This window comes from Nipponia nippon, unplaced genomic scaffold (assembly GCF_047370975.1).
Source record: "Nipponia nippon isolate SJK-2023a ecotype South Korea unplaced genomic scaffold, ASM4737097v1 scaffold_4, whole genome shotgun sequence".
NCBI classification, from domain to species: domain Eukaryota; kingdom Metazoa; phylum Chordata; class Aves; order Pelecaniformes; family Threskiornithidae; genus Nipponia; species Nipponia nippon.
This window is the reverse complement of record NW_028262358.1, coordinates 67,144,286-67,158,561: the sequence shown is the minus strand read 5'-3', so window position 1 is coordinate 67,158,561 and position 14,276 is coordinate 67,144,286. Positions and strand designations below refer to the sequence as shown.

General features: G+C 41.0%; 1 protein-coding gene across 2 annotated transcripts in view; it reads right to left on the bottom strand.

The window, feature by feature from the left end:
- Positions 1-1,268: 1,268 nt before the first annotated feature.
- THEMIS (thymocyte selection associated) overlaps positions 1,269-14,276 on the bottom strand; it is an 82,766-nt gene continuing 69,758 nt past the window's right edge. For both annotated transcript variants that reach the window (XM_087775654.1, XM_087775655.1), the window contains exons 6-7: positions 7,790-7,949; positions 1,269-3,390 (exon numbers count right to left, since the gene is read on the bottom strand). In XM_087775654.1, coding sequence (XP_087631780.1) covers positions 3,381-3,390; positions 7,790-7,949 — 170 coding nt within the window. In that variant the 3' untranslated portion in view covers positions 1,269-3,380. The remainder of the gene's footprint in view (positions 3,391-7,789; positions 7,950-14,276) is intronic.

Genomic DNA, 14,276 nt, shown 5'->3' with positions numbered 1-14,276 from the left:
TTATTATTTAAATACACTTGTATCCTCTTCAGGCATAGCGATTGTGGTCTGTGTTCAGCTGAAAATGGTTTCCCCCTCTCAAATGCAGTCTTCTTGAGCAGTAATGTCTGGCAAGGATAACCAGGTCGGTCCCTCAAGGATCACGGTGACATTATAGCTTTGTCAAACATGTATTAGCAAACCATATGAAATCACTGTGGTCATCTGTACAGCACAAGGAAACCACAATACTTATTAAGTCTTGAACATTGAACACGAGCCTTTTACTAGGATCTTACTTCATGCCTCCTCCCTCCCCTTTGCTTTCCCCAGCAAGACTGAATGTCCTTTCCTCGCAGCACAGCACCACAGCCTCTCTTCCATGCCAAGAATTGAATGCAAATGCCACCGTCCCTTTGCATCATGTAAACTCAACAGCCAGGCTAGTTCTCATTTCTGTGATAGGATACGATGTTGGCTCATGTGCCTGAGGAAAAGATACTGGAGACATCTCTGCTACTAATATATTTGCAAGGTTCATAAAATCTGCCACCTTTACTCAGAAGAATAAAACTCATTGAACTCAATGAGGCTGAATATACATGACAGGATTCTTGCATGTGACAAGGGTGGCAGAACCAGACTCCTTACATGACACAATCTATGCAAAGAAGTGAAATTGGTTCTATGGAAGCATTTTAAAGGGAAGAAGTTGCAAAAAGGGCTGATAACTCTCGGTTTTGTTTCCAGACTAGTTCCAAAATGTTTTTATAAAATGCCTGAAAGAAGCTTAGGTTTGTTGGGAAAGTTACTGCATCCCACCCTGTTCACACCCATCTTAACACCTAGGGCAACTAGTGAGAGCCTTGTTTTTCTAGGCTCTCTCAGCCTCTCCTTGCTGATGGTCCAAGTCCTCCATCATCTTCATATCCTTTTGCTGGACTCGCTCCAGTATGTCCATGTCGTTCTTGTACTGGGAAGCCCAGAACTGGACACAGTAGTCCAGATGTAGCCTCACCAGTGCTGAGCAGAGGGGAAGGGTCATCTTCCTTGACCTGCTGGCACTGCTCTAATGCAGCCCAGGAGGCTGTTGGCTTTCCTCTCTTCCTTTCTAGCTGCAGAAGTCAGGCTTCCAGTATTTTAGCGAAGGAAAATTGTGGTAGTAACATATATCTTTCAGATATCCAGCAGAGGACAACATCACATTCAGTAGAAAAAAGTAGAAAAAAGTAGAAAAAAGTCAGTAAAACACACAACAAATTCCTTTTATTTAAATACCAGGCTGCGTTTGCTGGCATAACAAACCGCGCTGTTTTGAGCTGCTACAAAGAGAAATACAGACTTTTGTGAAAAATGCTTGAAAGGTATTTCAAATGAGCACAAGTGATGTGTCAGCGAGTTACAAGTTTTGTACACACCTGCAAGCCTCCGTATTAACTAGTGATATGCAAAACGCTGTATGCTACATATGCATGGAAACAAAGCACTCTGAGCGATATTCTTAATACTTGTAACTTAATAATTGTAACTGATTTTAACGAGGATGAACATTTATCTTGAATAAATTAATGTGAGACAATATTGAGAAATTCTAAATTAATTTGCATTAGTGAAAATTAATCATTCAGTAGAATTTTAATAGGCAAGTTTGAAGATACTATACTCTCTGCTTGAAAAGACTTTTTCTTTAAAGTATATTAAGGCATTTTTGTGAGCATTTGCTTTTTAACTCCTCATAGGACTAAAAATATGGTATGTCTAGGCTTTCTAAACATGTTCCCTTTCTCCACCCTGCTGTCTGGGATTTCTGGATATGCCACTCCGATCAAGCTGCTGTTGAGTCTGGAAACCCTTGGCACATCAACTGTGTATTTACACATCAGTTTTCAATAATTTTCCCTGAGAGTCAAAGCACTGCCAGAGAGATATGCACTTGCCCTAGATCTAACACTTGTAGACACACAGCACTCACTATGCATGTGCTGCCCAGTTCTTATTCTTATCATGCCATAAATGATGTGTATCATCAGACTCACTCTGCCAGAACACGAGAACTAGGTCCAGTGACACCCAAAGACGTTAAGCACACTCTACCTGTGCAGCTTGTGTGATTGCACACAGCGATCCCAGCAGGAATGTGGCAGCTCTAATATCAGCACTGATGACGTGCTCACTGCCAAGCCCACTGAGATGCTCGTCTCTGTAAGCAGAGGCTCTCCCTGCCACTGCTCAGCACACACAGGGTAGGGCAGGGCACAAAGGGAGGTCCCTCCTTCTGGGACAAGGAGGTCTTGTATCCTTTCAAATACCATGTAACCATTTGGCTCTTATTTTTCATTTTCAGAAGGATAAAGTAAAAGGAAATCCTTCAAAGCAAACACTTGTTTTGTTGAAAAAAGGAGAAGAGGTTGTGCTGCTCTTCCAGTGCGGCAGTGTTGGCCATTCACACATGAAGCAGAGAGGCACCTGGGGCTGCCTCTTCCCCCAGACACTTGTGTGGAAATACAAGGTACCACAAGGTGCAGGAGAAGCTCTTCAGCACTGCTTTTCCCAGGCCTCTTAAAGAGGACCACATGTGCCTTTTTCTCAGTAGGGAGGGCTGGCCTGAACACTACTCTTTCAGCTCCAGCTTCTGTCCTTCCTTCCTGGCTGTGTTTTCAGCAAATTGATGAACAAAATAGCAAAATCTACAGCTCTAGTGTGAGTCTAGATAACTTAAGCTGTGCAAGGAGTTATGGAGATGGCAATGCTATCTAATTTAGGCACCCCCAGTCCTTCTCAGTAGCACTTCCCTCTAGGAGGGGTGGCATTGCTTTCCAGGGTGAATTACTTGTGGTGCAACAGTACTACTTGTGCAATAAAGCATCGCTCATCATCTGAAAGAGTGGCACAATCTGGTCATTTGCAGTTTTTGAGCCTTAACCTGAAACATACACGACTGGCTTAAGAAATGCACCTTCGCCTTAGACAACCCTTCATTCCCCTCTCTACCCTTCCCTCCTCCAAAAACCAAAAGAAACAACCATGCAGCTGTTTCAATAAGGGATATTCCTTTTGCATATGCCCTACAGTGGTTCAGAAAATCAACTGGTATTTCAGGTGCAATAAGAATGAAGGATTGGACTTGGCATCATTATCTGAATTCATGAATAAATATGTACAAAAGAACTTTGTCCCTTCAAAGGGTCATGAGACATTAGCTGGGTTGACTTCTTATTTAGGACAAGTAAGCAGTTTAGTTTCTCAGGGGATTATTATAGTTAAATTACAGCCTCGTATGCTTTTCATGAGACAAGGAGGACACTTTCACGAGCAGCTTTTTCTTACAGTTGCAGTCGATCTTAATGTGTGAAGGACACGGCTTCCTATTTGTTTCCAGTTAATTTCAGAATTATTTTGCTTCAGATGTCTCTGAAAACAAACAAAACAAAATGACAGGATGAAATGGGAAACCTTTACATTTGGATTTAAAAATTACACAGAGAGTGCAGGTGAATGAGCTCTTGAGTCAAATTAATGGCTGCAAGTTAGGGCTCGTCTGTGCTGTAAAATGGTTTGTCAGTACAATTATACCAGCAATCCCAAGACTACAGCAAAAATAAAACTAATATATGACTCAGACACAGCTATGCCAGCAACTTTGCCTAAGTGTGTAAAACTCATACCAGTAAATTTTTCTTTTACTGGTACAGCTTATGCAGTTTAGGGAAATGTTTGACCTATACGGGGAGAAAGAGCTCACTTAGTGCAAGCTGTGACTCCAGCAGAAAGTTTTCCCGGTGTTTCTCCAGTGTGACTATACCCATGACACCTGTGTCACGTTGCTGGTCTGGCAGACATGGGAGAAGAGATACCCCCCTCTTGGAGAGAGGCTTCCAATGGGTGTGCCCTGGGGCTGGGGTAACAGAGATGCAGGCCTGGAGGGAAGTTAGTTTATAACTTAATTAATATTTAATGGAAATATGCCAGTGTGCTAAGACTTCACCAGTGGGCTCTGTTCCCAGCTCTGCCACACTACAAAAACGCATGTTTTAATCTGCCCTCTAGGGGAATAGCAAGATCTGTGCATGTAGGAAGAACATCTAAATAATCATGGTAGTCTGGTAGTGTTCCCTGCCTTTAGGGTCTCTGGTCCTACAACTGCTTTGAGACATGCTGCTTGAAGTCCTGCCTGTGTCAAAGCTAAGAACTGAATTGTAGCTCTCGGACCAGCACACTATTTATTTGCTCCCTCTCGACTCTTCCTTCCTTCCTTCCACCATTGATTGCACCCTGGAAAAAAAGCTTCAGTTTGCACATTAGGGAAAAGTGAAAACACCAGGTAGTAGAAAAACTACCTAACAATGAAAAGAGCAAAGTAGGTGATGCCCCTAAATCTGCATTAAAAACTACTTAGGAGGAGAGGGACTTTCAAAAGAGCTGAGAACATACAACTCCAGTCACGGATTTGGGTTCCTCACTTCAATATCCCTGAGGCTGCAAAGTTTGCCTCAGCCTTTCAGCCAAAGGCAAGGGGAGCTATGAAAGAAACAGCTAGCTTAGAGGGTCAGTGGTAGTAAAGCTCCGGAGAAATGTCATAGAAAAACAGTACAAAAGGATTAATGAAGATGCGGTGGGGTCAGAAAAGTTTGGTTTCATTTATAGCACTGTCTGTAGCCTTCTGTTATGGAAGAACCTCCATCTCAGCACAACCAAAGTAAAAAAAAAAAAAAGTTCCATCTCAGTCTGTTTCATACAATTACTTTTAAAAAAATCAGTACAAATTGAAAATACAGAAAAGTGCTTTGTTCAAACAAAACAACCTCAACTGTTGAGTTCACAACAAGAGAAAAACACAGCTGCGTAGTTTTTTCATTCCCTATTGCATTTCTTTTCTACTTTTCTTTTTTTGGCTCTTATTTAATAAGCACCCAGGCTTAGTCAGCTGAGACTTTTCCAGTGCTTGTGTGCAGTTCAAGTCCAGAAAGCAATGTCCTGAAGCAGCCTGACACCAGTACTCATTTTCAGCTCTCCAGGTGGCCAGACCATGTTGTTTCTGTCCTTTTCCAGCCATGAGGTTACAAGCAGCTATCAGCACTGGAGACAGAAGCTGCTTTCTCTGGTTTTGCTGTTGTTGTTTGGTGTTGTTGCTGCTCCTGCATGCCTCCATCTCATTTTAGTTTGCAGGCACATGGGATGAGACATTATAGCAGCACCAGAGCTATTCCAGTTCATTGCAATGAACTTTCTCTCTCTCCATTTTTCTCATACCCAAGAAAAAACACTATTGACAGTTCTAAAAGGCTGTGAAACTGAGGGCTCTCCTCATTAAAAAAAAAAAAAAATCCCCCAAAAAACAAGTCATGGCAGTAAAAGGAAAGAAACTTGCATTGTTAAAAAGAAAGCCACACATTTTAAATGCTTTCAGGGTTTTTTCCTACTTTCTCTTGAATCTTTAATGAAAGGTTAAAATACGTTGATGATGGTTGTTGCTATAGCAAGCTCAGGCATGTGTGGTCAAGTCCCTTGTTTAATTGCTTATTGTTCTGGAGTGTTGAGGTCATGTTAACATCATTGACCCTCTGGGCATATTTATTCTATCAAAATTAACATAGCAATGACCTGAGGCAAATCTCTGTTCTTTCTTTCTCCCTCCTACTTGGGGTGAGGACTAGCTCTTAATATCATCCTGGCATGCTTTGGCTCTGATTGTGGAAAGATTTTTTTGGGGTGCTGATGAAACACTGCAAATAATAAATACTGATTTTCTCAAAGTACGCCTGACTGTTGAGGTTTACTTCTGTATTTCATTAAAACAATTTCCTCCCCCCACCCCCATGACTATTTAAAAGTAATTTGGATCAATAGATTTAATTTTAATAGAACATATATACCAAATAATTAAAAGTGGATATTCATAAATAGCATAAATGTCCTGAGCAAAGGAGGGACCACGGGTGGGAAATGATTGACTGATGAATTCTTGAAGAACTAACATGATCGAATGTTACGCATTTGGCACAGGTGCAAGAGACAACTCATTTTTGTGCATTATTTGCCTGTAAGTAAACCTAAAACAGCTAATTTGGTTATTTTTAATAGCCCCTTCAACCGTCTGTGTAGCATACATGCTCAAAAGCTGATTTTCTAAGCTCCATCAATCATTTTACCTGGCTAGATATTTTATAGGGCTTTTGTCCACATTAAAGGTTAATTTCATATGCCCACATCAAATCCATATTTCTCAAAATGCTCACAAGTGCAAGCATGGCAGCTTGATAGAAATTTTAAGTGCTAGATAAAAGCCATAATGGAGGATTTCTGATAGTCAGTGGGAGACCAGCAGGCTGGAGGAGCTACGTGCTCCTTGGCTAGCTAATGATTTCAGAGGGTGGATACCTCTGTCATCTACCGAGGATGATAATTTATGGGATTGCTTCATAGTCCAAGACAGGCAGTGATCTCCCTCAAGGTGGCAAAGGTCCTTTCTTTCATGTTCTGCTAGAGCCCTCAAAGAAGACAACTAGTAAAGTGAAACCTTGCCTCTGTTGATAGGGAGTTTAAAGGGAAGGTGGATAAAGTCTTAAAGGATCTGATGCCACGACAGTAAGTAGTATAATTAGAGGCTGATCCTCTAGGTTGGCATTGCTTCTTGAAACTGTGCTTTTTCCCTTAATGCCTATAGTCAAAAGGACTATTTTAGTCAAAAGAGTTTCATTCTCTCTTTCTCAACTTCTCTACATGATAAGGCATGGACTGAGGAAGCAATGCATTGTGTGAAATGTCCTACGTCCTACTTTTGTTTCATTTTTCAGTCTTTCCTGTAACTTTGGAGTTTCCGTGGCTGTGAACAGGGGAAGAGATGGCCACACGGTTACCACGCACTGCCCTGGATGTCATGTTTCTGAGGGGTTTGAACATTTCAGAAAAAAATAAGATCTTCTTTCAGATTCAGTATGCTGCTTAACTCAAATAGAATAGAAACATTGCATGCCATTTTAAAATAAATACAAAGTACATTTTGAAAGAAAATACCACTTCATAATAAAATAATTTTTTAAATCTCTGAAACACAACGTTTCAAGTTTTGCTGGGTTTTCAGGGATTTCTCTTAACAAGAGAAGCAATTCAGCCAAATCAAGTGAAGTCCATAGAAGGTTCAGCTGTGAGTGGAAAAAGCTGGGACTACACAGTTTCACTCAGATCTAGAAAAAAGTCTAATCTGTGTTTAGTTGGAAATGATGCTTGGAGCTTTCCAGAAGCATAGGCCCCCTTCACTAGCACTTTAAGTCTCTGCAGACTGCCAGAGCAGAACCTCAAGGATTTAGTGAAAACACAGATAATTCCTGAAAGCTTTTTAAGAGACAAACCTTAGTCACGCACAACAAGGCACCCACTTCTAAAACGAGGAAAAGGATTGCAGTTAGAGTACTATAATTTGTTACAGCAAACTGGCACAAATCAGAAAAATTAGACAGGTTTTCAGATACAAAGCCTTTCTCTGGGTTTCTGTGTGTTTTTGTAGGAGTAACTGTTGGTCTAATTAAGGTTTTGTCTCTATCTGTAAACCTGGTTTTGCCTGTGCACTTCTATCACCAGAATGACAAGAGGTACTGCTTTGACAAAGGTGACATCGCTAAGAGTGACAGGGTGTCACAGGCAGCAGCTCAGAGGTGCCCTTCTTGCTTTACTCACAGAACACTGGGGGCAAGAGCAGCAGCTCCCAGGGGAAACCCTCCCTCATTTGGGGGAGTGAAGGTTACCAGCCAGCCTGAAAAATCAGTCTGCCCGCACTTGTTTGCATCCATAAGTGATCATAGGTCACACTCACCTTCTTCCTTCAGGGAGTGCATGCTTATTTCTAATGGTGGTGTCTTGAAATACTTTTCTTATATTTTCAATTATGTTTTCATCCACATAGTCGTAGTTGTGCTCTTCCTCCTCCTCCTCCTTTTCTGCCTCACACTTTCCAAGTGCCTTATTTGTTAGACCTGAGCAATTAGCAAAATATAACTGTAAGGAGACAGAAGACTCTGCCCTTGCCCTGAAAAAATGTGCAATTCATACAGACAACCACAAAAGCAAAAAAACAAAGCAAGCAATGTTCTCCTCACTTTTCTCGTTTTCACAGAGATCTTAAATGACTTGCTCAAGTTCCTGAACAATACCTGTGGCAGATCAAGAATGAAAACCAGCTAAGACTTTTATAAGAGAGTCTTCACTCTTAAGAATTCCTATTTCAGTTTTTGCATAATACTTGTACCTCGAAGTCTGTAGGCAAACAGGATAATCTGTTGTCCACTCCCTGCTAGCTGTCCACAGCTAACTCTAAGGTTTATTAAAATGGTTAAAAAGTGTGATCACTGACATCGCAAAAGCAGGCAGATAAAATTGTCTGACCACATCACGAGAAGAGCAGTCCACTTGCCATGTGCAGCACGTACCATCCCTATTGCAGATGTGCTCCCATGCTCTTGTGTTTCATTGCCTGAAGAGATGAGCCTCTGCAGCTGGGAAACTGTGGTGTTACTTTGGGATTTCCTAGAGCCAAACCCCCAGTTTCTTCTTATTCAGAAGGCAATATAACAAACAAAGATGCAGGCTTGAAAGCAGCTTGAGGTTAAAATGAAAAGTTGCAGTACACTTCTTTACATCCACCTAGACAAGCCTGGGGCAATACTGAGCACAAACCTTCCAAAAAGCAGTGGCCTTTTCCCCACAAGGGCAGAGACCCTCATGGGAAGCCTTTTTGCAGCTCCAGTGATGGGACAGGCTCTGCTCTGAATCTTGGCACAGCAGCAGCCTCACATTACAGCTCACACCAGTGAGCTACAGGCTGCTGCCAGAAGGCCCCAGGGTCTCCTTCCCTTCCCCAGACAGTCCTAGTGCTTCCCTGGGGCTAAAGGTAGCTATGCAAGACTCATGGGACCACTGGTCACATGGAACAGGACCCCACAAGGATCAGTCACCAAGTGCCCCACTTCCCCCCTCCAGAGCCACCACATCCCTTGGCCCAGGGTGGTGGGCAAGAGTCAGGCGGCGGCAGCAGCAGCAGCAGCAGCAGCTGCAGCAGCAGCAGCAGCAGCAGCTGCAGCAGCAGCAGGCAGCCTAGCCAGGGGAGCAGCACAGGAGTTCCCCTGCCAAGAGCACCTCACCCTTAGGGCTTGTCAGGAAGCCTCACATTTAAGGGAGCTGGGAGGATACTGTGTCTCTAAAGCAAAAAGTTTCACCTGAAATGGCAATTCAGTGTGAAACACTGCTTTTGGTACAGCTGTTCCTGTTTGGTTAGTTTGCTATGACATAACCTGAAACAACCTGCAAATGTGCACAAGGCCTCACAGCCTATCAGACCTGCAGCAAGGCCGTGCTTGTCAAACAGGTCCTTCTTTATGGGACTGAGCTGCTCAAACAAGAATCCTCCCAAGCTTATCCTTGCAAGCACTGTGTTCCCTCCCCTTCACCAAGAAAACATTCTTTTGTTCGTCTCCAAACCCCAGTTCTGTTCCTCCTGAGACTCTCCATGGCTGAGCTGTCTCTTCCTGTAAAACTGGGCAGGATTCATTTCTTTGTGAAGTTGTGATCCTCTCCTTTATAGAATTTTTAAGGCCAGAAATAACCATTAAGTTAATCAAGCAGCTGTCTGGCCACACCAGCACAGAGTTTATCATAGAACAATTTACTCACAAGTCCCCCTGCTACTTTTTAGGAATGAGTAAATTGGCAAAGTATTTCCAGATCTAGGGATCAAAAGGAAAAAAAAAAAAAAAACCTATGATGAGAAATTTAATTAAGATCTCACTCACACATGTGGCCGCTATCTTGTTAATAAGCATTTCCAGGTTTGTAGTTCATTTGCAAGTTGGCTGTGTTTGATATCAGTAAAAGTAAACTAATGAATAAAACAGGCACTGAAAGAATAAGCTAATCCCTGTGATTCAGCAAGGGAAATATTGTTTGTGCGCTTAGACTTGCTAATACGCATATAAAGTACAGATTGCTCATGGATGGCATAGCTAGATTTTCTTCTTTTGAAAAAACACGCAAACAAAATGATACGCTTCTAAGCAAGACAGCTCAAGGAGAAAGCAAATTAATGTCATCAGGCCAGACTAAATCACAGCTGTCCCCAGTCCCAAGCCTGTGTAGGATGCCTTCTGAAATGTATATATTTACTCTTCTATAAAGCATTAAGCAACGAATGGGACAAGCTGAACTATCCCAAGGGAATTCTGAACAGTGAAATCAATGCAATTTGCTTCCTTGTTTGAAAAAAATCTATTAGCCTCAACACTGAATTACTGAATCAGATATGCCATCTCAGCCTGCTAAGAAAACAGGAATTATGTCATCATGCTGTCTATCCATCTGTCAATCTCTTCAGTACTTTTAAAAGTTTTTTTTGCCAATTTCAGTCAGATTTGAAAAGGGCGCAGAAGTCTCAACGTGGTTACAGAAGCAAGAGTTGAATTAGTTCCTCTATTGAAAGAAAAGCGTGCAGAACACAGCCGTTATGCAGTCCATTTGGCAGCAGACGGCAGGATAAATCAGCATGTGGATATTGGCTGGCCATTTAATACGCATATAGCTCCAGACTTGCTCTTTTTCATTTGATGGGGGTGCCATCAGGAGAGTTTTGGTTACTATCAGGGAAGGGGGAGAGAAGCGGTAGGGGACAGCAGACCTGACTACTTATTAAACCAAATTTCATTAATTCTGCTCTTCCTGGAACAATTTGTATAATTACGTTTGCCTTTATAGTGGAAGGCTAGTGCTCTGCAGACTAAAAATTTCCATTTCTCTCACTTGTATCCTTGAGTGGGTAGGATTTGGTTAGGTTTTTTTTTTTTTCCCTTGGAATGTATTTGCTGTTTTTTCACAAATTTCAAGGTCACAAACAGTTGTCATAACTCTCCATTCTGCCCTCCTTCAAAATGTAGGCAACAGAAGTAACCCAACCCATCAGGACCCTTGCTTGAAGGCAACCAGTGCTAGAAACCCCAACCCATGTACATGCACACCTAAACGCTCCTGGCCGTAACCATACACAGTTTTATAGCTGTGCTAAATATCTCAGTTCAGGATTTATGCTGCATAAATCAACATTCAACCACATAATAACATTTAGTGCTTATTTATGCCTAACTTGAAAACAATAGTTGCGAATTATTATGTGCAATAATATTGTGAACTAAACATGGTAGAACCAGAGCCTTATTTCTGCACATCACTTAAGTGAATATATACAGAACTGAAGGCATTTGCATAAGCCAAATCTATGAACAGTAGCATTTTATTTGCAGTGGGCCTGGTTCTGGTGCTCCTCAGTGCTAATGAGAACTAATTCCTTAGGGAGTGTGTTGCGAACGGGTGATTTAGAACACTTAAGGAATCACTGATAAAAGTATTAGCAAAAGTGGTTTTAATATGATGTACTACTGAAAACTATTGAGTGATAGCAAAATCAGAGCCCATAAAACTAATGGACTGTTCCTTGAGCTCGTATCCATCAACCGTTCCTTCATGTGATGATGTAGCATATCTTTAAAAACTGTTAAGTGCCACAATCAAAATAATTCATATGCACTGTAGGGTTGTAATTTGTGTATGGGTAATGTTCATCTCCATCTGGACTCTACTAACCTGTTGCTTGGGAAAGTTTAATCTTAAATTTAATTTCTTAAAAAATCTTAAATTTCCTGAAAGATACATCAGTTGACCTCTTTAACTGTCCTTTTATTTTTTAATTTTCTTCTTTGTTACTATCTTACTGGTTTTACTGAATTCTTAGAGACACTAATTGCCACTGTTGCACTACTGCCTCTTTGTAAAACAAATCCTCAGTGTATCTACAGCTCCTGCAGATGAGAAACAGTTGCCACAAGTTTTAAACAACTGCATATTTCAGGCCTCATCATATCTTCCTGCAAGAGGGTAAGGAGAAGGGCCAGGCCACCATCACGCACCCCACCAGGCTCCCAGGTGCGGCTCTGCACAAGGCTGGTGGAGCAGAGCCAGGCAGCACTGCCAGAGAGCAGGAGAGGTGACTCATGTGAAGTCCCCTTTAGTTACCCTACATGTAACACTGCGATACCTCTTCCTTGCAACCACTTCTACAAGTTCCTCTGTGTATTACTGCAATTCAAATCAGTCATATCTAGTAAACGAGGGAAATATGTAAGGATTCAGAGCCTATGCTTGCTTTCCTCTGCTGTACAACAACTTAGAGTTTAGTTAAGAAGAAAGATGATTGAAAATGTTTAAATATATTTTACTAAAGTGTACCCACCATCCTATGAAATGATATGATCACCTTATTTTAAGACAATTTCTTACCTTTTTTTAAACTTATCTCAGAAGATGTGTCAGCCAAGAACAAGTTTTGTGTTCGCAGCCCAAAATCCAGGAAAAGGAGTCCAATTATTTTTTTTAAGATAGTTACAGGACCATAGGAGCCAAAGGATCTAATAACAGTTTTGCCCTAATCAAAGACTGAGCTAAAGTGTGGAAGCTGGAGACAGTTGTCATACATGCATTCAGTAAAGGTTTCCTAATTCATATTGCTTATCCCTATGCGCCTAATTCAGAATGCTAGTATGAAATCCCTGTGACCACACCAAAGAAAGAAGAGCTTTTTTTCAAAATAATTTGGAATTCTATGTTTTGCTTTAAGATTTTGGAGATATTATGTTTAATTCATTTTAATATTTGGTTTAGAGCACAGCCCCATAACCAAATGTATTGTCCTAACTGATGGGACAGCAAGCTACAGCACTGGTGCAGAAATTTCTTAAACCATCTTTGTTGCCAAATTTAGTAGATGTTACATGTGCATCCTCAACTGCAAACAGAAGATCCCTTCCATTTTTTTTCTTTCTCCAGCCTACTGGCCTCCTAAATCAAGTGCCTAAAGTCAGAATATATAAATATTTTCCCTAAGACGTCCTGACATCAATAAACAAAATCAACATAAACACTTTTTTATTGCTGACTGTAACAATTCCAGAAACCTAAGCCATGAGCAAGAAGATTAGGTAATGTTTCAGAAACTCCACTTAGAATAAATTTCAAGGTTAAAGAAAAACTGATACAGCAGATTTCTGATGAGAGTTATTATCCTGCAGATATTGCTATTATTTCTAATGAATTCAAACTCAGTCAAATATAAGAAAATAAGATAACATCTTTAGTGGCCAATTCAGGTTTAATTGCAACAGAGGAAAAGGTTCAATTTCTTAGAAACAAAGATAATAAATCCTATCTTTATTAACATGAACTCTGCAAGGGAAGACAATAGAGGCCTTAAAAATGAAAGAAAAACATGTTGCTTTTCTTTGCAGAACTATCTGGCCTTTGGTAAGAAGTAGTAATTGTCTTTGTAACTGGGTTTTTTTGAGAGCACAGATTCAACATCCTTATTAGGAATTTGAAACAGGTTGGTGCTTTGGAGGGTGCCTTAACATTCACCAGTGGAAGTTTAAAGATTAGTCAGTGAATGGTGCATTTCCTCCCACTCAAAACCCACAGGAGTGTGTCTGTGTTATTAGTCTTGACATATTTTCTAATCCATTATCCTGTGAATTAGCAGAGCAGAGTACACTCTCTGGAACAGGCAAGCTTGCTGCACGCAACAGTGGACTCATGGGGATCCCTTGACTGGCCAGGAAGAACTGCTATATCACCTAATCCAATCTCCTGTATAATTCTGCAGTTATCTTTGAATTAAGCCCAATAATTTCGGGCTATACTAACACACATCTTTCAGAAAAAAATTTAGCTTTGATTTGGGTATGTTGGCGTATAATCCATCACTGCTTTTTGGTCTAGGTTAAATCTGCCTAGCTCAAACTCACACTATACTCAAATTTAGATAAAGTTTGTACAGGGATATACTCCAAGGCAATTAAACAAGAAGCAATTTCCTAGCCTTGCAAAAGAAGAAACATTATGATACTACCACTCGATTTTCTGTGTGTGTACTAAACAGAGGTACTAAGAGTTTGTTTGAAAACCCTCAGTAACAAAGGTTATTCTTTATCTGATCTTCTGTGAGTAGTCTAACCTAATACAGTACATAGGATGAACTTAAAATGAACTAATTGCAGCTTTCATGAGGAATGAGGCAGCATACATACGATTGATGAGCTTTGAAATCAGAAACGCTGCTAAGAACTGGGCCAGCTGAGAAGAGTTAGTGCTATGAATCTTTGGAGGACCAGAGGCAAACAAGACTTCAGCAGCCCTAACACCATTTTTTCTCTAATACTCTTGGCTGTACACCTCGGGCTACTTGCAAAGCACAGGTCTCTAGCCATAAACTC